At 47.8% G+C, this 22,107-nt stretch overlaps 1 protein-coding gene across 6 annotated transcripts in view; it reads left to right on the top strand.

Annotated features, from left to right (window-relative positions):
- Positions 1–22,107, top strand: part of PLD2 (phospholipase D2) — an 86,360-nt gene that overhangs the window by 47,317 nt on the left and 16,936 nt on the right. For all 6 annotated transcript variants that reach the window (XM_073654510.1, XM_073654507.1, XM_073654509.1 and 3 more), the window contains exons 8-17: positions 1,411–1,503; positions 1,639–1,791; positions 5,110–5,259; positions 5,357–5,440; positions 6,274–6,352; positions 6,612–6,722; positions 6,794–6,970; positions 7,521–7,644; positions 8,386–8,504; positions 8,586–8,699. In XM_073654510.1, coding sequence (XP_073510611.1) covers positions 1,411–1,503; positions 1,639–1,791; positions 5,110–5,259; positions 5,357–5,440; positions 6,274–6,352; positions 6,612–6,722; positions 6,794–6,970; positions 7,521–7,644; positions 8,386–8,504; positions 8,586–8,699 — 1,204 coding nt within the window. The remainder of the gene's footprint in view (positions 1–1,410; positions 1,504–1,638; positions 1,792–5,109; positions 5,260–5,356; positions 5,441–6,273; positions 6,353–6,611; positions 6,723–6,793; positions 6,971–7,520; positions 7,645–8,385; positions 8,505–8,585; positions 8,700–22,107) is intronic.

The following is a 22,107-nucleotide window of genomic DNA, read 5'->3' as shown; positions in this document are numbered from 1 at the left end:
CCGGCCTGTAATTTCCAGGCTCCATCTTGTTTCCATTTTTGAAGATGGGGACAACATTTACCATTCTCCAGTCTTCCGCGACTTCTCCTGTTCTCCAGGATTTTTGAAAGCTTCTGGCTAGTGCTTCTGTAATTTCCTCTATCTCTTTCAGTACCCTAGGATGTAATTCATCTGGACCAGGAGATTTAAATTCATGTAAATTAACGAAGTATTCCCTCACCATCTCTCTGTTTATAGCTAGTGTGGATTATTTTATTCCTTCAATAGCACAGTGAAGATCAGTCGATGTTATAATTGCTTTCTTAGAGAAAACCGATGCAAAATAGGAATTTAAAAGTTTGGCCTTCTCAACATAATTTTTGACCACTTCACCCGTTTCATCCTGTAAAATTCCTATAGCATCTTTGACTTTTCTTTTGCATTTGACATACCCCCAAAAAATCCTTTCTTATTGCTTTTTGTCTCCCTTGCAAGCCTCACTTCATTACTGGCTTTAGCTCTTCTAACGCTTGCCCTGCATTCCCTGCAGACAGCATTATATTCTTCTTTAAATATTCCTCCTCTTTCCATTTAATATACATTTATTTTTTTCCTTTTTAACAAGTGTTTAAATTCTGTGTTCATCCATCCTGGTCACTTTTAAATGCTTCCAATTCTTCCTTCTATTTGGGATTGTTACTGATGTCCTTCCTGGACATTTCTGTCCTTAAGAACATCCGGCCATTGGACCTTTCCTACCCTCTTTCGGAATCTATTAAAATCTGCCTTCATGAAGTCCAACCTTAAAATCTAAGTCCTCGCAGGTCTTCCTCCTCTTGTAACCCAAAATTCAAGGATAGCATGATCACTGCCTCCTAAATTCCCAGCCCTCCTCAACCATTTCCTCCCTACTGGTAAGAATTAGGTCCAAGATGATAGATCCTCTTGTTCTAGCTTCTACCTTTTGAAAGATAAAGTTGTCAGCGAGAGAAGATAACAATTTTCTGGACCTGTTACTTTTTCCTGAGAGAGATTCCCAACAAATATCTGGATAGTTAAAATCTCCCATGATCACTATGTTGTACTTTTTTGAGACATCTGATGTAAAAAGAGTTCATCCATATCTTCAGCTTGCCCAGGTGGCCTATAGTAAACACCTACAATGGTGTCCCTTCTGTTCTTCTCTCCTTGTATTCTTACACAAACAGTTTCTGCAAAGCTACCATTCTCTGAAGCTTGGATCTCTGTGGAGATATACGCTTTCCTAACATACAATGCGACACCTCCTTCCCTCTTGTTAAACTTATTTATTAGAAACAGGATTATCTTGTCCCCCAGGCGTCGGCGTCAAGTCATCTTGCACATGAGTACATATATCAGTGTAAGGGTCTCCAACACTTTTGTCTCTTTCTCGCTATATTTCTCTTTCAGAGAGGGTTTTATACTGAAGAGATCGGGGGGTCATCGAATTCAAGGTCTCAATTGCTTTGGCCATCACCAAATCTGTTACCGGTGGTCAAAAAGGTAAAAGCTCAGTGCAGCCGGATGGTGTTACTATACTTCTATATTAGATGGTATTACTATACTTTCGTTGCATTATATTGTATTACTAGGCTTCTCTTGTGCTGATTTTGACCGTCTCCTCTGTGTCTTCTCCAGGTGGGTCGTGGTTAAAGACTCCTTCCTTCTCTACTTAAAACCAGATTCTGGAGAAATCTCTTTCGTTTTGCTCTTTGATCCTCAATTCAAAACTGAAGTTGGCAAAAAAACGACCGAGACGAAGTACGGGGTCAGCATCGAGAACTATCTGAGGTACGGGATTCACGAGCCCCCATGTTCTCCTGAATCTGGTGTTGCTTTTCCTGCGTTCCTGCTCCTTTCCGTTCCTGAGATATGGCCCCTTCTTCCCTGTGCGTAAGTCTAGTCCCTCTTATTCAAACAGGTGTGGTGTTCGACTCTTTTGTGGGTGTCAACCTGTGGGCCACACCCTCTTGGCTAACAACGTTAGATTTTTATATAGGGAAGATGGGGCCTTATCTCAGGAACGGAGAGGCGTAGAAAGAAAAGAAAAAGTACGCCGGATTCTGGAGGACCGCGGCTTTCACACCAGGTGAAAACAGGACTTCTTTATTCCAAGTGACCGGGTCCTATTAATAAGTGATCTGCATGAAGTCTAGAACTGAGATTTGTTCTGATTTTTGTTTACAGAAGATCATATAGACTTCTACATGGTAACAGAACCTCAGCTGTGTGTGACAAGGTCGGGGCTAGGGTTCTGTCTACACCTGTCAACAATATCATCACCTTTCTGCTTACTGACGGGAAGCAGAGCTATTGAAAAACCCAGTGAGCGTCCTAATCTGAGTAACGTGGCCTCGTAGGTTCCTTGTATGTAGTGGTGGCCTCGTCCTGGCTGTGGCTTCTCTATGAGGCGCCTATAAATAGTTTGTGCCCCCCCTTTTCCTGATATCTCTATGAAAACAATCCACATATTGAGTATTCTGCTTCTACAGGGAGCAGATAGTCGCCGGGGGCTGCTCGTCTCATGAGGCTGATAAGACCCCAACTTTCCATGCTCTCATGTTTGTCTCGTGGTCCTCACATTGATGTTGTAGGGTCATTTCATTACCACATCAGCTAGGGTCCGGCAGCAGTCTGTGCTCCAGAGCTGTACTTCCCACTGTAACAGGAAAAGTGATCACTCTTATCTTACATTTTTTACTGAGATACAGTACAGACCAAAAGTTTGGACACACCTTCTCATTTAAAGATTTTTCTGTATTTTCATGACTATGAAAATTGTACATTCACACTGAAGGCATCAAAACTATGAATTACCACATGTGGAATTATATACTTAACAAAAAAGTGTGAAACAACTGAAAATATGTCTTATATTCTAGGGTCTTCACAGTAGCCCCCTTTTGCTTTGATGACTGCTTTGCACACTCTTGGCCTTCTCTTGATGAGCTTCAAGAGGTAGTCACCAGAAATGGTCTTCCAACAATCTTGAAGGAGTTCCCAGAGATGCTTAGCACTTGTTGGCCCTTTTGCCTTCACTCTGCGGTCCAGCTCACCCCAAACCATCTCGATTGGGTTCAGGTCTGGTGACTGTGGAGGCCAGGTCATCTGGCGTAGCCCCCCATCACTCTCCTTCTTGGTCAAATAGTCCTTACACAGCCTGGAGGTGTTTGGGGTCATTGTCCTGTTGAAAAATAAATGATGGTCCAACTAAACGCAAACCGGCTGGAATAGCATGCCGCTGCAAGATGCTGTGGTAGCCATGCTGGTTCAGTATGCCTTCAATTTTGAATAAATCCCCAACAGTGTCACCAGCAAAGCACCCCCACACCATCACACCTCCTCCTCCATGCTTCACGGTGGGAACCAGGCATGTAGAGTCCATCCGTTCACCTTTTCTGCGTCGCACAAAGACACGGTGGTTGGAACCAAAGATCTCAAATTTGGACTCATCAGACCAAAGCACAGATTTCCACTGGTCTAATGTCCATTCCTTGTGTTCTTTAGCCCAAACAAGTCTCTTCTGCTTGTTGCCTGTCCTTAGCAGTGGTTTCCTAGCAGCTATTTTACCATGAAGGCCTGCTGCACAAAGTCTCCTCTTAACAGTTGTTGAAGAGATGTGTCTGCTGCTCGAACTCTGTGTGGCATTGACCTGGTCTCTAATCTGAGCTGCTGTTAACCTGCGATTTCTGAGGCTGGTGACTCAGATAAACTTTATCCTCAGAAGCAGAGGTGACTCTTGGTCTTCCTTTCCTGGGGCGGTCCTCATGTGAGCCAGTTTCTTTGTAGCGCTTGATGGTTTTTGCAACTGCACTTGGGGACACTTTCAAAGTTTTCCCAATTTTTCGGACTGACTGACCTTCATTTCTTAAAGTATTGATGGCCACTCGTTTTTCTTTACTTAGCTGCTTTTTTCTTGCCATAATACAAATTCTAACAGTCTATTCAGGAGGACTATCAGCTGTGTATCCACCAGACTTCTGCACAACACAACTGATGGTCCCAACCCTATTTATAAGGCAAGAAATCCCACTTATTAAACCTGACAGGGCACACCTGTGAAGTGAAAACCATTTCCGGTGACTACCTCTTGAAGCTCATCAAGAGAGCGCCGAGAGTGTGCAAAGCAGTCATCAAAGCAAAAGGGGGCTACTGTGAAGACCCTAGAATATAAGACATATTTTCAGTTGTTTCACACTTTTTTGTTAAGTATATAATTCCACATGTGGTAATTCATAGTTTTGATGCCTTCAGTGTGAATGTACAATTTTCATAGTCATGAAAATACATAAAAATCTTTAAATGAGAAGGTGTGTCCAAACTTTTGGTCTGTACTGTATATATAATATTTTTTTTCTTTGTGAAAACGTGCTGCTTCTAGGGGAGTCTGGAGAGGGAGGAGGTGTGTGTGTGTGTGTGTGTGTGTGGTATAGAGACAGAGGAGGACAGGGTAGTCTGGAGGGTAGGAAGGACGACTAGGTGGGGGGGATCTGGAGGGTAGGAAGGAGGACGAAGTAGGGTGGGAAGGTCTGGAGGGAAGACTAGGTGGGAGGTATTGTGGAAGGCAAGAAGGAGGACTAGGTGGTGGGGAAGAAGGAGGACCACATGTGGAGGGGTCTGGAAGGGAGGAAGGAGGACCACGTGGGGTGGGGGGAGAGGCTGGAGGGTAGGAAGGAGGACTAGGTGGGGTGGGGGGGCTGGAGGGTAGGAAGGAGGACTAGGTGGGGTGGGTCGAAGAGGACCACATGTGGAGGGGTCTGGAAGGGAGGAAGGAGGACCACGTTGGGGCGGAGAGGCTGGAGGTGAGGAAGGAGGACAATGTGGGGAGTTGTCTGGAGGGGAGGAAGGAGGATGACCTGGGGTGAGTGTGGAGGGTAGGAAGAAGGACAACGTGTGGGGGGGTTCTGAAGGGTAGGAAGGAGGACTACTGGTGGGAGGAGGTGGGGAGCTGTAGGAGTGAGACGAGCACTGATGAATCTGTAGTGGTGGTAATGAATATAATTATAAGTGTACATATGTGCCACCAGTGACTATTACTATCTAGCAGCTACGTTACTCTTTGTGTCTCTGTAATCTCACCACCTGCTGACCCATTCTTGCACATGGCAGGACCCTGATCCTGAAGTTCGGGGGGTATCGTCAGGCTCGCTGGTGGAAACAGCAGATCACGCAGATTGCGGAGGAACAGGGGAAGGATTTCCTGAGTCTTCATCGGTTTGACGCTCACGCTCCAGTCAGGCCTAAAACCCAAGTGAAGTGGTGAGGATCGGCCTCCATTCTTCTGCTCTCCTCCTTCTGTGTGGTTGCGGCCGATGGTCATCCAATGTTTCTTCATTCCTTGGTCTCTGCCCTCCAGGTTTGTTAATGGCGCCAGTTATTTTGCCGCTGTTGCTGATGCTCTGATGCAAGCGCGAGAGGAAATCTTCATCACGGACTGGTGGTAAGAGGGGATTTGGGGACTGGTGGTAAGAGGGGGGGGGGGTAAATGTTGTGACTGTTCTATTGCATGTGTATGATGGGTGACCATGTGACCATTGGGGGCCACCACGTGACTGTCTGTTACACTCACACCTGGGTCCGGGTGGATTATGACAAGTTCTGCATTTCCGCAGTAGAACGTTCTAGAACATGTCTCCATATTCTAGAGCGGGGACATGCATCCTTGTGTACAAGTAGGACTGGACTAAGAGGGATCTACCCTTATTGCATGGTGGCCAGTCCGGGCTCCAAGTCATTAGTGGAGTTTTTTGTAATCCTAGGTGATTGATGTGGTAAAGTATCAAGGTATGAATCCAGATATTTGTGATGACATAAGTCTACATCCCTGAGGACAACAAAATGATCACAGTGTGTCCTCTCCTCACTTGAAGATCCAGAAGAGATGAGCGAGAAGAGTTCTCAGTCTTGCCAAATTCGCTCCACTGATTCCTCTTTAGAAGTGCAGCTTAAAAGCCTAAAATGGTAAAGAATGGAGTAGAGGGTCATTCTAGATCCCAGGCAGGTTCACCTTTTGATTTCAGTCAGGGTCGCTCTATGTATTCAAGGCAGTGGACACTCTTGATCTCAAGCCATTCTAGATCATAGTGAATAGATGCTCTAGTTAATGGGCACAGTAGATCTCTGTCTAGATCCTAGGCAGTGTCCATTCTAGATCTCGAGCTCATAAATCCAGCCTGCCTGGTAGGGTGTGTTAGACACATGACGAGCACATACGTGAACCTGTCACTTCTGCCCCAGTTGCACTTCTGCTATGTGTTGTTCTCCTTTTCGTAGGCTCAGCCCTGAAGTCCACCTGAAGCGGCCGGCGCTGGATGACCTGTATAGACTGGACATTATCCTGAAGCGTAAGGCGGTCAGTACCTCAGACCTCTATCATGATAGTGTGGTATTTGTAGTCATTGGTAGCTGTAAGGTCCACAACCTGGGAGGAAGTGATCATAGATGGTGACCACTGATGGACAACACATGCGCATGAGACCAAGATGTCCCTGACCACTTCTGGCCGCCTCAGTGGGTGACTCCATGGTTGGGTAGATGGGGCCATATACATCTTCTTGGTAAGGAGCATGGAATTTTGTTGCGCCTCTGACTTGATGGTGTCTTCCTTGCAGGAGGCTGGGGTGCGAGTGTGCGTCATTCTCTTTAAGGAGATGGAACTAGCTCTAGGGATCAACAGTGGATACAGCAAGAGAGCACTGATGCTGCTGCACCCCAATATCAAGGTGAGGAATCCCATTATCCTGGCATGGCCCTGGTGGGTATCATGGAAACTTCAGCTCTCCCCATCTTCCAGGTCATGCGTCACCCGGATCACGTGTCCTCCATCATCTTCCTCTGGGCTCACCATGAGAAGATGGTGGCCATTGATCAGTCTGTGGTGTTTTTGGGTGGATTGGACTTGGCCTACGGGCGATGGGATGATCACAAATACCGACTGACGGACGTGGGGCCCAGAGAGAGTCAGCAGCAGGTACCCACCAACCCCGAGCGACCCTCGACCCTTACTGACCAGGTTCTGGTGCTCTTCTACCATAGTGTTACTCTGATATCTCTCCTATTACTCTCTCCACCATGATCCTCTTACTACTCCTAATAACCGCTGCTGTCCTCTTCTGTACACCCACCTATTACTTCGCTCACCTGATATAGTACGCCCTACTGATCCACCCTCCATGTAACCACCATTACTCCTAATAACCGCTGCTGTCCTCTTCTGTACACCCACCTATTACTTCGCTCACCTGATATAGTACGCCCTACTGATCCACCCTCCATGTAACCACCATTACTCCTAATAACCGCTCCTGTCCTCTTCTGTACATCCGCCTATTACTCCGCTCACCTGATATAGCGCTCCCTTACTGATCCTCTCTCCATGTAACCACCATTACTACTCCTGGTAACGACATGTAACCCTCCTATATCTCCTCCGGTCTCTGACCTCTCTTCTTTCACTGTCTGTCCCCTTGTTGGTTGTCTCTTTGCTCCTTTAAGGGTGGCCTCGTGCTGTCTCTCACCAGAACGGAACCGCGGCCGCCGACCCCTCTACAGAGGAAGCCGACATGGTGTGCCAGACATGGATGGGCAAAGACTACAGTAACCTCATCCTCAAAGACTGGGTGCAACTGGACAAGCCGTTCGAGGGTAAGAGACGAAGAGTGACAAGGAGGAGCAGTCAACCTATAACTCCTATCAGTATCACCCATCCTGAAGAAGGAGGAGACTCATAGGACGTCCTATCTGTATCACCCTGCAGGGGATGGAGACTCATAGCTCCTCCTATCTGTATCGCCCTGCAGGGGGAGGAGACTCATAGCTCCTCCTATCTGTATCACCCTGCAGGGGGAGGAGACTCACAGCTCCTATCTGTATCACCCTGCAGGGGGAGGAGACTCATAGCTCCCCTCATCTGTATCACCCTGCAGGGGGAGGAGACTCACAGCTCCTCCTATCTGTATCACCCTGCAGGGGGAGGAGACTCACAGCTCCTCCTATCTGTATCGCCCTGCAGGGGGAGGAGACTCATAGCTCCTCCTATCTGTATCACCCAGCAGGAGGAGGAGACTCACAGCTCCTATCTGTATCACCCTGCAGGGGAAGGAGACTCATAGCTCCTCCTATCTGTATCACCCCGCAGGGGGAGGAGACTCATAGCTCCTATCTGCATCACCCTGCAGGGGAAGGAGACTCATAGCTCCTCCTATCTGTATCACCCTGCAGGGGGAGGAGACTCATAGCTCCTCCTATCTATCACCCTGCAGGGGGAGGAGACTCACAGCTCCTGTCTGTATCACCCTGCAGGGGGAGGAGACTCATAGCTCCTCCTATCTGTATCACCCTGCAGGAGGAGGAGACTCATAGCTCCTCCCATCTGTATAATTCCAGATTTCATCGATCGGATGAAGAACCCGCGGATGCCGTGGAGAGATGTGGGTGCTGTGATTCATGGTAAAGCTGCCAGAGACGCCTCCCGACATTTTATCCAGCGTTGGAACTTTAACAAGGTGATGCCGACACCGGGACTCACACGGTGTATTAACCCTCGCTGTCGCTGATCCACATTAACCCTTTATTCTGTGTTGTAGACGATGAAAAGCAAATATAAAGGGCCGGAGTTTCCATATTTGCTTCCTAAGTCTCAGTGCACCGCAGAGAGATATCCCTACTCGGTACCAGGATGTCACAGCGCCAACGTGCAGGTGCGGTACTGTGTACGGGGGAGTCTGTCTGCAATGACTGGAACTACGGTGCATGGAGTAGTGCTTTATACACATACAGCGCCCACATAATGCCCTACTGTGTACAGATAGCGTCATACAGCGCCCCCTTACAGTGGCACGTAAAAGTTTTGGCACCCCTGGTCAAAATTACTGCTATTGTTAACAGTGAAGCCAGTTGAAGATAAAGTAATCTCTAAAAGGCCTAAAGTTACAGATGACACATTTTACTTTGTATTTCAGGCAAAAAAAAGTATATGTATGTATGTGTGTATATATGCATTGAGAGAGAGAATATCCCCAAAAAATCAAGAAAATCACATTGTATAAATTAGATAAATTTATTTGCATTTTGCAGTGAGAAATAAGTATTTGATCCCCTACAAACCATTATGAGTTCTGGCTCCTACAGGCCAGTTAGACGCTCCTAATCAACTCGTTACCTGCATTAGACAGCTGTCTTACATAGTCACCTGTATAAAAGACTCCTGTCCACAGACTCAATTAATCAGTCAGACTCTAACCTCTACAACATGGGCAAGACCAAAGAGCTTTCTAAGGATGTCAGGGACAAGATCATAGACCTGCACAAAGCTGGAATGGGCTATAAAACCATAAGTAAGACGCTGGGTGAGAAGGAGACAACTGTTGGTGCAATTGTCAGAAAATGAAAGAAATACAAAATGACTGTCAATCGACATCGATCTGGGGCACCATGCAAAATCTCACCTCGTGGGGTATCCTTGATCATGAGGAAGGTGAGAGATCAGCCTAAAACTACACGGGGGAACTAGTTAATGATCTCAAGGCCGCTGGGACCACAGTCACCAAGAAAACCATTGGTAACACATTACGCCTTAAAGGTTTAAAATCCTGCAGTGCCCGCAAGGTCCCTCTGCTCAAGAAGGCACATGTGCAGGCCCGTCTGAAGTTTACCAATGGACACCTGGATGATTCTGTGAGTTATTGGGAGAAGGTGCTGTGGTCAGATGAGGCCAAAATTGAGCTCTTTGGCGTTAACTCAACTCGCCGTCTTTGGAGGAAGAAGAAGGATGAATACAACCCTAAGAACATTATCCCAACCGTGAAGCATTATACTTTGAGGGTGCTTTTCTGAAAAGGGGACATGACGACTGCATCGTACTGAGGGGAAGATGGATGGGGTCATGTATCATGAGATTTTGGACAACAACCTCCTTCCCTCAGTAAGAGCATTGAAGATGGGTAGTGGCTGCGTTTTCCAGCAAGACAATGACCCAAAACATACAGCCAAGGCAACAAAGGAGTGGCTCAAAAAGAAGCACAGTAAAGTCATGGAGTGGCCTAGCCGGTCTACAGACCTTAATATCATAGAAAACTTATGGAGGGAGTTTAAGCTCTGAGTTGCCAAGCGACAGCCTCAAAATCTGAATGATTTAGAGATGATCTGCAAAGAGGAGTGGACCAAAACTCCTCCTGACATGTGCGCAACCCTCATCATCAACTACAAAAACCGTCTGACTGCTCTGCTTGCCAACAAGGGTTTTGCCACCAAGTATTAAGTGTTGTTTGCCAGAGGGATCAAATACTTATTTCTTACTGTAAAATACAAAAAAATTATCTAATTTATACAATGTGATTTTCTTGATTTTTTTTTTTTTTTTTGGGATATTCTATCTCTCAATGTTAAAATTAACCTACCCTTAAAATTATAGACTGCTCATGTCTTTGTCAGTGGGCAAACGTACAAAAACAGTGTTTATATATACAGTACAGACCAAAAGTTTGGACACACCTTCTCATTTAAAGGTTTTTCTGTATTTAAATTGTACATTCACACTGAAGGCATCAAAACTATGAATTTCCACATGTGGAATTATATACTTAACTAAAAAGTGTGAAACAACTGAAAATATGTCTTATATTCTAGGTTCTTCACAGTAGCCACCTTTTGCTTTGATGACTGCTTTGCACACTCTTGGCATTCTCTTGATGAGCTTCAAGAGGTAGTCACCGGAAATGGTTTTCACTTCACAGGTGTGCCCTGTCCGGTTTAGTAAGTGGGATTTCTTGCCTTATAAATGGGGTTGGGACCATCAGTTGTGTTGTGCAGAAGTCAGGTGGATACACAGCTGATAGTCCTACTGAATAGACTGTTAGAATTTGTATTCTGGCAAGAAAAAAGCAGCTAAGTAAAGAAAAATGATTGACCATCATTACTTTAAGAAATGAAGGTCAGTCAGTGCGAAAAATTGGGCAAACTTTGAAAGTGTCCCCAAGTGCAGTTGCAAAAACCATCAAGCGCTACAAAGAAACTGGCTCACATGAGGACCGCCCCAGGAAAGGAAGACCAAGAGTCACCTCTGCTTCTGAGGATAAGTTTATCCGAGTCACCAGCCTCAGAAATCGCAGGTTAACAGCAGCTCAGATTAGAGACCAGGTCAATGCCACACAGAGTTCTAGCAGCAGACACATCTCTACAACAACTGTTAAGAGGAGACTTTGTGCAGCAGGCCTTCATGGTAAAATAGCTGCTAGGAAACCACTGCTAAGGACAGGCAACAAGCAGAAGAGACTTGTTTGGGCTAAAGAACACAAGGAATGGACATTAGACCAGTGGAAATCTGTGCTTTGGTCCGATGAGTCCAAATTTGAGATCTTTGATTCCAACCACCGTGTCTTTGTGCGACGCAGAAAAGGTGAACGGATGGACTCTACATGCCTGGTTCCCACTGTGAAGCATGGAGGAGGAGGTGTGATGGTGTGGGGGGCTTTGCTGGTGACACTGTTGGGGATTTATTCAAAATTGAAGGCATACTGAACCAGCATGGCTACCACAGCATCTTGCAGCGGCATGCTATTCCATCCGGTTTGCGTTTAGTTGGACCATCATTTTTTTTTCAACAGGACAATGACCCCAAACACCTCCAGGCTGTGTAAGGGCTATTTGACCAAGAAGTAGAGTGATGGGGTGCTACGCCAGATGACCTGGCCTCCACAGTCACCAGACCTGAACCCAATCGAGATGGTTTGGGGTGAGCTGGACCGCAGAGTGAAGGCAAAAGGGCCAACAAGTGCTAAGCATCTCTGGGAACTCCTTCAAGATTGTTGGAAGACCATTTCCGGTGACTACCTCTTGAAGCTCATCAAGAGAACGCCAAGAGTGTGCAAAGCAGTCAAAGCAAAAGGTGGCTACTGTGAAGACCCTAGAATATAAGACATATTTTCAGTTGTTTCACACTTTTTTGTTAAGTATATAATTCCACATGTGTTAATTCATAGTTTTGATGCCTTCAGTGCGAATGTACAATTTTCGTAGTCATGAAGATACAGAAATTTCTTTAAATGAGAAGGTGTGTCCAAACTTTTGGTCTGTACTATATATATATATATATATATATATATATATATATATATATATATATATATATATATATATATATATATATATATATATATATATATTATATTATCAAAATTAATACAAATATTATATAATTTTAATGATAGTAATTTTTTATATTTTAAAAATTACAAAAGGAAATTGTGCCGATGCAAAAGATTGGTCACCCTTGGAGATTTGTGTGCTCAGATTACTTTGACCGAGGTTTCAGACCTTAATTAACCTGTTAGTTATGGCTTGTTCACTATCATCGTTAGGTGTGCCAAAAAACAGCAGCCATGGGTTCTTCTAAGCAGCTGCCTAGCACTCTGAAAATGAAAATGGTGAAGGCCCACACAGCAGGAGGAGGCTATAAGAAGATATCAAAGCATTTTCAAGTTTCTCTTTCCTCAGTTCGAAATGTAATTAAGAAATGGCAGTTACCAAGAACAGCGGAGGTCAAGAAAAGGTCTGGAAGACCAAGCAAAATTTCAGTGAGAGCTGCTTGTAGGATTGGTAGAGAGGCAAATCGGAACCGCCGCTTGACTGCAAAAGACCTTCAGAGAGATTTAGCAGACTCTGGAGTTGTGGTACATTGTTCTACTGTTCAGAGACACCTGCACAAATATGGCCTTCATGGAAGAGTCATCAGAAGAGAACCTCTCCTGCATATTCACAATACAATTCAGCGTCAGATGTATGCAAAAGAACATCTAAACCAGCCTGATGCATTTTGGAAACAAGTCCTGTGGACCGATGAGATTAGAATAAAACTTTTTGGCCACAATGATCAAAGGTAGAAGTGCTTCTCACTAAATTAGAATATCAGCAAAAAGTTCATTTATTTCAGTTCATCAATACAAAAAGTGAAACTCATATACAGTGGTGGCCAAAAGTATTGGCACCCCTGCAATTCTGTCAGATAATACTCAGTTTCTTCCTGAAAATGATTGCAATCACAAATTCTTTGGTATTATTCTCTTCATGTAATTTGCTTGCAAGGAAAAAAACACAAAAGAGAATGAAGCAAAAATCAAATCATTGATCATTTCACACAAAACTCCAAAAAAAATGGGCCGGACAAAAGTATTGGCACCCTCAGCCTAATACTTGGTTGCACAACCTTTAGCTCAAATAACTGCGAGCAACCGCTTCCGGTAACCATCAGTGAGTTTCTTACAATGCTCTGCTGGAATTGTAGACCATTCTTCTTGGCAAACTGCTCCAGGTCCCTGATATCTGAAGGGTGCCTTCTCCAAACTGCCATTTTGAGATCTCTCCACCGGTGTTCTATGGGATTCAGGTCTGGACTCATTGCTGGCCACCTTAGAAGTCTCCAGTGCTTTCTCTCAAACCATTTTATAGTGCTTTTGGAGGTGTATTTTGGGTCATTGTCCTGCTGGAAGACCCATGACCTCTGAGGGAGACCCAGCTTTCTCACACTGGGCCCTACATTATGCTGCAAAATTTGTTGGTAGTCTTCAGACTTCATAATGCCATGCACACGGTCAAGCAGTCCAGTGCCAGAGGCAGCAAAGCAACCCCAAAACATCAGGGAACCTCCGCCATGTTTGACTGTAGGGACCGTGTTCTTTTCTTTGAATGCCTCTTTTTTTTCCCTCTACACTCTATGTTGATGCTTTTTCCCAAAAAGCTCTACTTTTGTCTCCTCTGACCAGAGAACATTCTTCCAAAACGTTTTAGGCTTTCTCAGGTAAGTTTTGGCAAACTCCAGCCTGGCTTTTTTATGTCTCGGGGTAAGAAGTGGGGTCTTCCTGGGTATCCTACCATACAGTCCCTTTTCATTCAGACGCCGACGGATAGTACGGGTTGACACTGTTGTACCCTCGGACTGCAGGGCAGCTTGAACTTGTTTGGATGTTAGTCGAGGTTCTTTATCGACCATCCGCACAATCTTGCGTTGAAATCTCTCGTCAATCTTTCTTTTCCGTCCACATCTAGGGAGGTTAGCCACAGTGCCATGGGCTTTACACTTCTTGATGACACTGCGCACGGAAGACACAGGAACATTCAGGTCTTTGGAGATGGACTTGTAGCCTTGAGATTGCTCATGCTTCCTCACAATTTGGTTTCTCAAGTCCTCAGACAGTTCTTTGGTCTTCTTTCTTTTCTCCATGCTCAATGTGGTCACACAAGGACACAGGACAGAGGTTGAGTCAACTTTAATCCATGTTATCTGGCTGCAAGTGTGATTTAGTTATTGCCAACACCTGTTAGGTGCCACAGGTAAGTTACAGGTGCTGTTAATTACACCAATTACAGAAGCATCACATGATTGTTCAAACAGTGCCAATACTTTTGTCCACCCCCTTTTTTAGGTTTGGTGTGGAATTATATCCAATTTGGCTTTAGGACAATTCTTTTTGTGTTTTTTCATTGAAGACAAATTAAATGAAGAGAATAATACCAAAGAATTTGTGATTGCAATCATTTTCAGGAAGAAACTGAGTATTATCTGACAGAATTGCAGGGGTGCCAATACTTTTGGCCACCACTGTATTACATAGTCATTACAGAGGGATCTATTATATAGAGTCATTACACACAGAGGGATCTATTATATAGAGTCATTACACACAGAGGGATCTATTATATAGAGTCATTGCACACAGAGGGATCTATTATATAGAGTCATTACACACAGAGGGATCTATTATATAGTCATTACACAGAGGGATCTATTATATAGAGTCATTACACACAGAGGGATCTATTATATAGAGTCATTACACACAGAGGGATCTATTATATAGAGTCATTACACACAGAGGGATCTATTATATAGAGTCATTACACACAGAGGGATCTATTATATAGAGTCATTACACACAGAGGGATCTATTCCAAGTGTTTATTTCTGTTAATGTTGATGATTATGGCTTACAGCCAATGACAACACAAAAGTCATTATCTCAGTAAATTAGAATACTTTATAACAGCTTGAAAAATGATTTTAAAACCTGAAATGTCTGTTCAGTAAATGCCCTCAATACTTGGTCGGGCTCCTTGTGCATCAATTACTGCATCAATGCGGCAATGTGGCATGGAGGGATCAGCCTATGTCATGGAGGGATCAGCCTGTGGCATGGAGGGATCAGCCTGTGGCATGGAGGGATCAGCCTGTGGCATGGAGGCGATCAGCCTGTGGCATGGAGGCGATCAGCCTGTGTCATGGAGGCGATCAGCCTGTGTCATGGAGGCGATCAGCCTGTGTCATGGAGGCGATCAGCCTGTGTCATGGAGGCGATCAGCCTGTGTCATGGAGGGATCAGCCTGTGGCATGGAGGCGATCAGCCTGTGGCATGGAGGCGATCAGCCTGTGGCATGGAGGCGATCAGCCTGTGGCATGGAGGCGATCAGCCTGTGGCCTGGAGGCGATCAGCCTGTGGCCTGGAGGCGATCAGCCTGTGGCCTGGAGGCGATCAGCCTGTGGCCTGGAGGCGATCAGCCTGTGGCCTGGAGGCGATCAGCCTGTGGCCTGGAGGCGATCAGCCTGTGGCTGCTGAGGTGTTATGGAAGCCCAGGTTGCTTTGATAGCAGCCTTCAGCTCGTCTGCATTGTTGGGTCTGGGGTCTCATCTTCCTCTTGACAATACCCCATAGATTCTCTATAATAGATTCTCTATGGGGTTAAGGTCAGGCGAGTTTGCTGACAATCAAGCACAGTGATACTGTTGTGTGTAAACCAGGTATTGGTACTTTTGGCAGTGTGGACAGGGGCCAAGTCCTGCTGGAGAATTAAATTTCCATCTCCATAAAGCTTGTCGGCAGAGGGAAGCATGAAGGGCTGTAAAATTTCCTGGTAGACAGCGGCGCTGACTTTGGTCTTGATAAAACACAGTGGACCTCCACCAGCAGATGACATGGCCCCCAAATCATCACTGATTGTGGAGACTTCACACTAGACCTCCAGCAGCTTGGATTGTGGCCTCTCCACTCTTCCTCCAGACTCTGCGACCTCGATTTCCAAATGAAATGCAAAATTTACTTTCATCTGAAAACACCTTGGACCACTGAGAACAGTCCCGGTCTTCTTCTCCTTGGCCCAGGTAAGACGCTTCTGGCGTTGTCTATTGGTCATGAGTGGCTTGACACAAGGAATGCGACACTTGTAGTCCATGTCCTGGATACGTCTGTGTGTGGTGGCTCTTGAAGCAATGACTCCAGCAGCAGTCCACTCCTTGTGAATCTCCCCCAAATGTTTGAATGGCTTTTCTTAACAATCCTTTCCAGGCTGCGGTTATCCCGGTTGCTTGTGCACCTTTTTCTACCACACTTTTTCCTTCCACTCAACTTTCCATTAATCTGCTCGGATACAGCACTCTGTGAACAGCCAGCTTCTTTAGCAATGACCTTTTGTGGCTTACCCTCTTTGTGGAGTGTGTCAATGACTGCCTTCTGGACATCTGTCAAGTCAGCAGTCTTCCCCATGATTGTGGAGCTTACTGAAACAGACTAAGGGACCTTATTAAATGCTTCGGAAGCCTTTGCAGGTGTCTTTTGTTAATTATTCTAATTTACTGAGATGATGACTTTTGTGTTCTCATTGGCTGTAAGCCATAATCATCAACATTAACAGAAATAAACACGTGAAGTAGATCACTCTGTGTGGAATGGCTCTATATAATGAGTTTCACTTTTTGTATTGAAGAACTGAATTAACTTTTTGATGATAATCTAATTTAGTGAGAAGCACTTGTATGTGTGAAGAAAAAGGGTACAGAATTTCAGGAAAAGAACATCTCGCCAACCATTAAGCATGGGGGAGGATCAATCATGCTTTGGGGTTGTGTTGCAGCCAATGGCACGGGGAACATTTCTTGAAAAGAAGATGGCTTCTACAAATGGATAATAATCCTAAATACATGTCAAAATCCAAAATAGAGAATCTCAAAAGGCGTAAGCTGAAGGTTTTATAATGGCCCTCATAGTCTCCTGATCTGAACATCATTGAAAATCTCTGGCTAGACCTCAAAATAGCAGCGCATGCAAAACGACCCAGGAATCTCACAGAACTGGACGTATTTTCCAAGGCAGAATGGAAGAAAATCCTTCAAACAAGAATTGAAAGAGTCTTGTCTGGCTACAAAATCGTTTACAAGCTGTGATACTTGCACAAGGGGGCGCTACTAGGTACTAACCATGCAGGGGGCCCAAACTTATATGATGCTATGTGTACACTGAATGGCACTGTGCCCCTGCCGGAGCTGTGGATGTAGGGTGTGGTGTCCTGTGCCGGAGCTGTGGATGTAGTGTGCGGTGTCCTGTGCTGGAGCTGTGGATGTAGTGTGCGGTGTCCTGTGCTGGAGCTGTGGATGTAGTGTGCGGTGTCCTGTGCTGGAGCTGTGGATGTAGTGTGCGGTGTCCTGTGCTGGAGCTGTGGATGTAGTGTGCGGTGTCCTGTGCTGGAGCTGTGGATGTAGTGTGCGGTGTCCTGTGCTGGAGCTGTGGATGTAGTGTGCGGTGTCCTGTGCTGGAGCTGTGGATGTAGTGTGCGGTGTCCTGTGCTGGAGCTGTGGATGTAGTGTGCGGTGTCCTGTGCTGGAGCTGTGGATGTAGTGTGTGGTGTCCTGTGCCGGAGCTGTGGATGTAGGGTGTGGTGTCCTGTGCTGGAGCTGTGGATGTAGTGTGCGGTGTCCTGTGCTGGAGGTGTGGATGTGGTGTGTGGTGTCCTGTGCTGGAGGTGTGGATGTGGTGTGCGGTGTCCTGTGCTGGAGCTGTGGATGTGGTGTGTGGTGTCCTGTGCCGGAGCTGTGGATGTGGTGTGTGATGTCCTGTGGAGCTGTGGATGTGGCGTGTGGTGTCCTGTGGAGCTGTGGATGTGGTGTGTGGTGTCCTGTGCTGGAGCTGTGGATGTGGTGTGCGGTGTCCTGTGCTGGAGCTGTGGATGTGGTGTGTGGTGTCCTGTGCTGGAGCTGTGGATGTAGTGTGTGATGTCCTGTGCTGGAGCTGTGGATGTAGTGTGTGATGTCCTGTGCTGGAGCTGTGGATGTAGTGTGCGGTGTCCTGTGCTGGAACTGTGGATGTAGTGTGCGGTGTCCTGTGCTGGAGCTGTGGATGTGGTGTGCGGTGTCCTGTGCTGGAGCTGTGGATGTGGTGTGCGGTGTCCTGTGGAGGTGTGGATGTGGTGTGCGGTGTCCTGTGGAGGTGTGGATGTGGTGTGTGGTGTCCTGTGGAGCTGTGCATGTGGTGTGCGGTGTCCTGTGGAGCTGTGGATGTGGTGTGCGGTGTCCTGTGCTGGAGCTGTGGATGTGGTGTGTGGTGTCCTGTGGAGCTGTGGATGTGGTGTGCGGTGTCCTGTGGAGGTGTGGATGTGGTGTGTGGTGTCCTGTGAAGCTGTGGATGTGGTGTGTGGTGTCCTGTGGAGCTGTGGATGTGGTGTGCGGTGTCCTGTGGAGCTGTGGATGTGGTGTGTGATGTCCTGTGCTGGAGCTGTGGATGTAGTGTGTGATGTCCTGTGCTGGAGCTGTGGATGTAGTGTGTGATGTCCTGTGCTGGAGCTGTGGATGTAGTGTGTGATGTCCTGTGCTGGAGCTGTGGATGTAGTGTGTGATGTCCTGTGCTGGAGCTGTGGATGTAGTGTGTGATGTCCTGTGCTGGAGCTGTGGATGTAGTGTGTGATGTCCTGTGCTGGAGCTGTGGATGTAGTGTGTGATGTCCTGTGCTGGAGGTGTGGATGTGGTGTGTGATGTCCTGTGCTGGAGCTGTGGATGTAGTGTGTGATGTCCTGTGCTGGAGCTGTGGATGTAGTGTGTGATGTCCTGTGCTGGAGCTGTGGATGTAGTGTGTGGTGTCCTGTGGAGCTGTGGATGTAGTGTGCGGTGTCCTGTGCTGGAGGTGTGGATGTGGTGTGCGGTGTCCTGTGCTGGAGCTGTGGATGTGGTGTGCGGTGCCTGTGCTGGAGCTGTGGATGTGGCGTGTGATGTCCTGTGGAGCTGTGGATGTGGCGTGTGATGTCCTGTGGAGCTGTGGATGTGGTGTGCGGTGTCCTGTGGAGGTGTGGATGTGGTGTGCGGTGTCCTGTGGAGGTGTGGATGTGGTGTGTGGTGTCCTGTGGAGCTGTGCATGTGGTGTGCGGTGTCCTGTGGAGCTGTGGATGTGGTGTGCGGTGTCCTGTGCTGGAGCTGTGGATGTGGTGTGTGGTGTCCTGTGGAGCTGTGGATGTGGTGTGCGGTGTCCTGTGGTGGTGTGGATGTGGTGTGCGGTGTCCTGTGGAGGTGTGGATGTGGTGTGCGGTGTCCTGTGGAGGTGTGGATGTGGTGTGTGGTGTCCTGTAAAGCTGTGGATGTGGTGTGCGGTGTCCTGTGGAGGTGTGGATGTGGTGTGTGGTGTCCTGTGAAGCTGTGGATGTGGTGTGCGGTGTCCTGTGGAGGTGTGGATGTGGTGTGTGATGTCCTGTGCTGGAGCTGTGGATGTAGTGTGTGATGTCCTGTGCTGGAGCTGTGGATGTAGTGTGTGATGTCCTGTGCTGGAGCTGTGGATGTAGTGTGCGGTGTCCTGTGCTGGAGCTGTGGATGTGGTGTGCGGTGCCTGTGCTGGATCTGTGGATGTGGTGTGTGATGTCCTGTGGAGCTGTGGATGTGGCGTGTGATGTCCTGTGGAGCTGTGGATGTGGTGTGTGTGGTGTCCTGTGGAGCTGTGGATGTGGTGTGTGTGGTGTCCTGTGGAGCTGTGGATGTGGTGTGTGTGGTGTCCTGTGGAGCTGTGGATGTGGTGTGCGGTGTCCTGTGGAGCTGTGGATGTGGTGTGTGATGTCCTGTGCTGGAGCTGTGGATGTAGTGTGTGATGTCCTGTGCTGGAGCTGTGGATGTAGTGTGTGATGTCCTGTGCTGGAGCTGTGGATGTAGTGTGTGATGTCCTGTGCTGGAGCTGTGGATGTAGTGTGTGGTGTCCTGTGGAGCTGTGGATGTAGTGTGCGGTGTCCTGTGCTGGAGGTGTGGATGTAGTGTGCGGTGTCCTGTGCTGGAGGTGTGGATGTGGTGTGCGGTGTCCTGTGCTGGAGCTGTGGATGTAGTGTGCGGTGTCCTGTGCTGGAGCTGTGGATGTAGTGTGCGGTGTCCTGTGCTGGAGCTGTGGATGTAGTGTGCGGTGTCCTGTGCTGGAGCTGTGGATGTAGTGTGCGGTGTCCTGTGCTGGAGCTGTGGATGTAGTGTGTGGTGTCCTGTGCTGGAGCTGTGGATGTAGTGTGCGGTGTCCTGTGCTGGAGCTGTGGATGTGGTGTTTGGTGTCCTGTGCTGGAGCTGTGGATGTGGTGTGTGTGATGTCCTGTGGAGCTGTGGATGTGGTGTGTGGTGTCCTGTGGAGCTGTGGATGTAGTGTGTGGTGTCCTGTGGAGCTGTGGATGTGGTGTGTGGTGTCCTGTGGAGCTGTGGATGTGGTGTGTGGTGTCCTGTGCTGGAGCTGTGGATGTAGTGTGTGGTGTCCTGTGGAGCTGTGGATGTGGTGTGTGTGGTGTCCTGTGGAGCTGTGGATGTGGTGTGTGTGATGTCCTGTGGAGCTGTGGATGTGGTGTGTGTGGTGTCCTGTGGAGCTGTGGATGTGGTGTGTGTGATGTCCTGTGGAGCTGTGGATGTGGTGTCCTGTGGAGCTGTGGATGTGGTGTGTGTGGTGTCCTGTGGAGCTGTGGATGTGGTGTGTGTGATGTCCTGTGGAGCTGTGGATGTGGTGTGTGTGGTGTCCTGTGGAGCTGTGGATGTGGTGTGTGTGGTGTCCTGTGCTGGAGCTGTGGATGTGGTCTGCGGTGTCCTGTGGAGCTGTGGATGTGGTGTGCGGTGTCCTGTGCTGGAGCTGTGGATGTGGTGTGTGATGTCCTGTGGAGCTGTGGATGTGATGTCCTGTGCTGGAGCTGTGGATGTGGTCTGCGGTGTCCTGTGGAGCTGTGGATGTGGTGTGCGGTGTCCTGTGCTGGAGCTGTGGATGTGGTGTGTGATGTCCTGTGGAGCTGTGGATGTGGTGTCCTGTGCTGGAGCTGTGGATGTGGTCTGCGGTGTCCTGTGGAGGTGTGGATGTGGTGTGCGGTGCCTGTGCTGGAGCTGTGGATGTGGTGTGTGATGTCCTGTGGAGCTGTGGATGTGGTGTGTGATGTCCTGTGGAGCTGTGGATGTGGTGTGTGTGGTGTCCTGTGGAGCTGTGGATGTGGTGTGTGATGTCCTGTGGAGCTGTGGATGTGGTGTGTGATGTCCTGTGGAGCTGTGGATGTGGTGTGTGTGGTGTCCTGTGGAGCTGTGGATGTGGTGTGTGATGTCCTGTGGAGCTGTGGATGTGGTGTGTGTGATGTCCTGTGGAGCTGTGAATGTGGTGTGTGATGTCCTGTGGAGCTGTGGATGTGGTGTGTGTGATGTCCTGTGGAGCTGTGGATGTGGTGTGTGGTGTCCTGTGCTGGAGCTGTGGATGTAGTGTGTGGTGTCCTGTGGAGCTGTGGATGTGGTGTGTGATGTCCTGTGGAGCTGTGGATGTGGTGTGTGATGTCCTGTGGAGCTGTGGATGTAGTGTGTGATGTCCTGTGGAGCTGTGGATGTAGTGTGTGGTGTCCTGTGGAGCTGTGGATGTGGTGTGTGATGTCCTGTGGAGCTGTGGATGTAGTGTGTGGTGTCCTGTGCTGGAGCTGTGGATGTGGTGTGTGGTGTCCTGTGGAGCTGTGGATGTGGTGTGTGTGGTGTCCTGTGGAGCTGTGGATGTGGTGTGTGTGGTGTCCTGTGGAGCTGTGGATGTAGTGTGCGGTGTCCTGTGGAGCTGTGGATGTAGTGTGCGGTGTCCTGTGCTGGAGGTGTGGATGTAGTGTGCGGTGTCCTGTGCTGGAGGTGTGGATGTGGTGTGCGGTGTCCTGTGCTGGAGCTGTGGATGTAGTGTGCGGTGTCCTGTGCTGGAGCTGTGGATGTAGTGTGCGGTGTCCTGTGCTGGAGCTGTGGATGTAGTGTGCGGTGTCCTGTGCTGGAGCTGTGGATGTAGTGTGCGGTGTCCTGTGCTGGAGCTGTGGATGTAGTGTGCGGTGTCCTGTGCTGGAGCTGTG

This window comes from Phyllobates terribilis, unplaced genomic scaffold (genome assembly GCF_046119375.1).
Source record: "Phyllobates terribilis strain yellow unplaced genomic scaffold, ASM4611937v1 Scaffold_11__3_contigs__length_659146591, whole genome shotgun sequence".
NCBI lineage: Eukaryota > Metazoa > Chordata > Amphibia > Anura > Dendrobatidae > Phyllobates > Phyllobates terribilis.
This window is presented reverse-complemented; position numbering and strand designations above follow the sequence as displayed.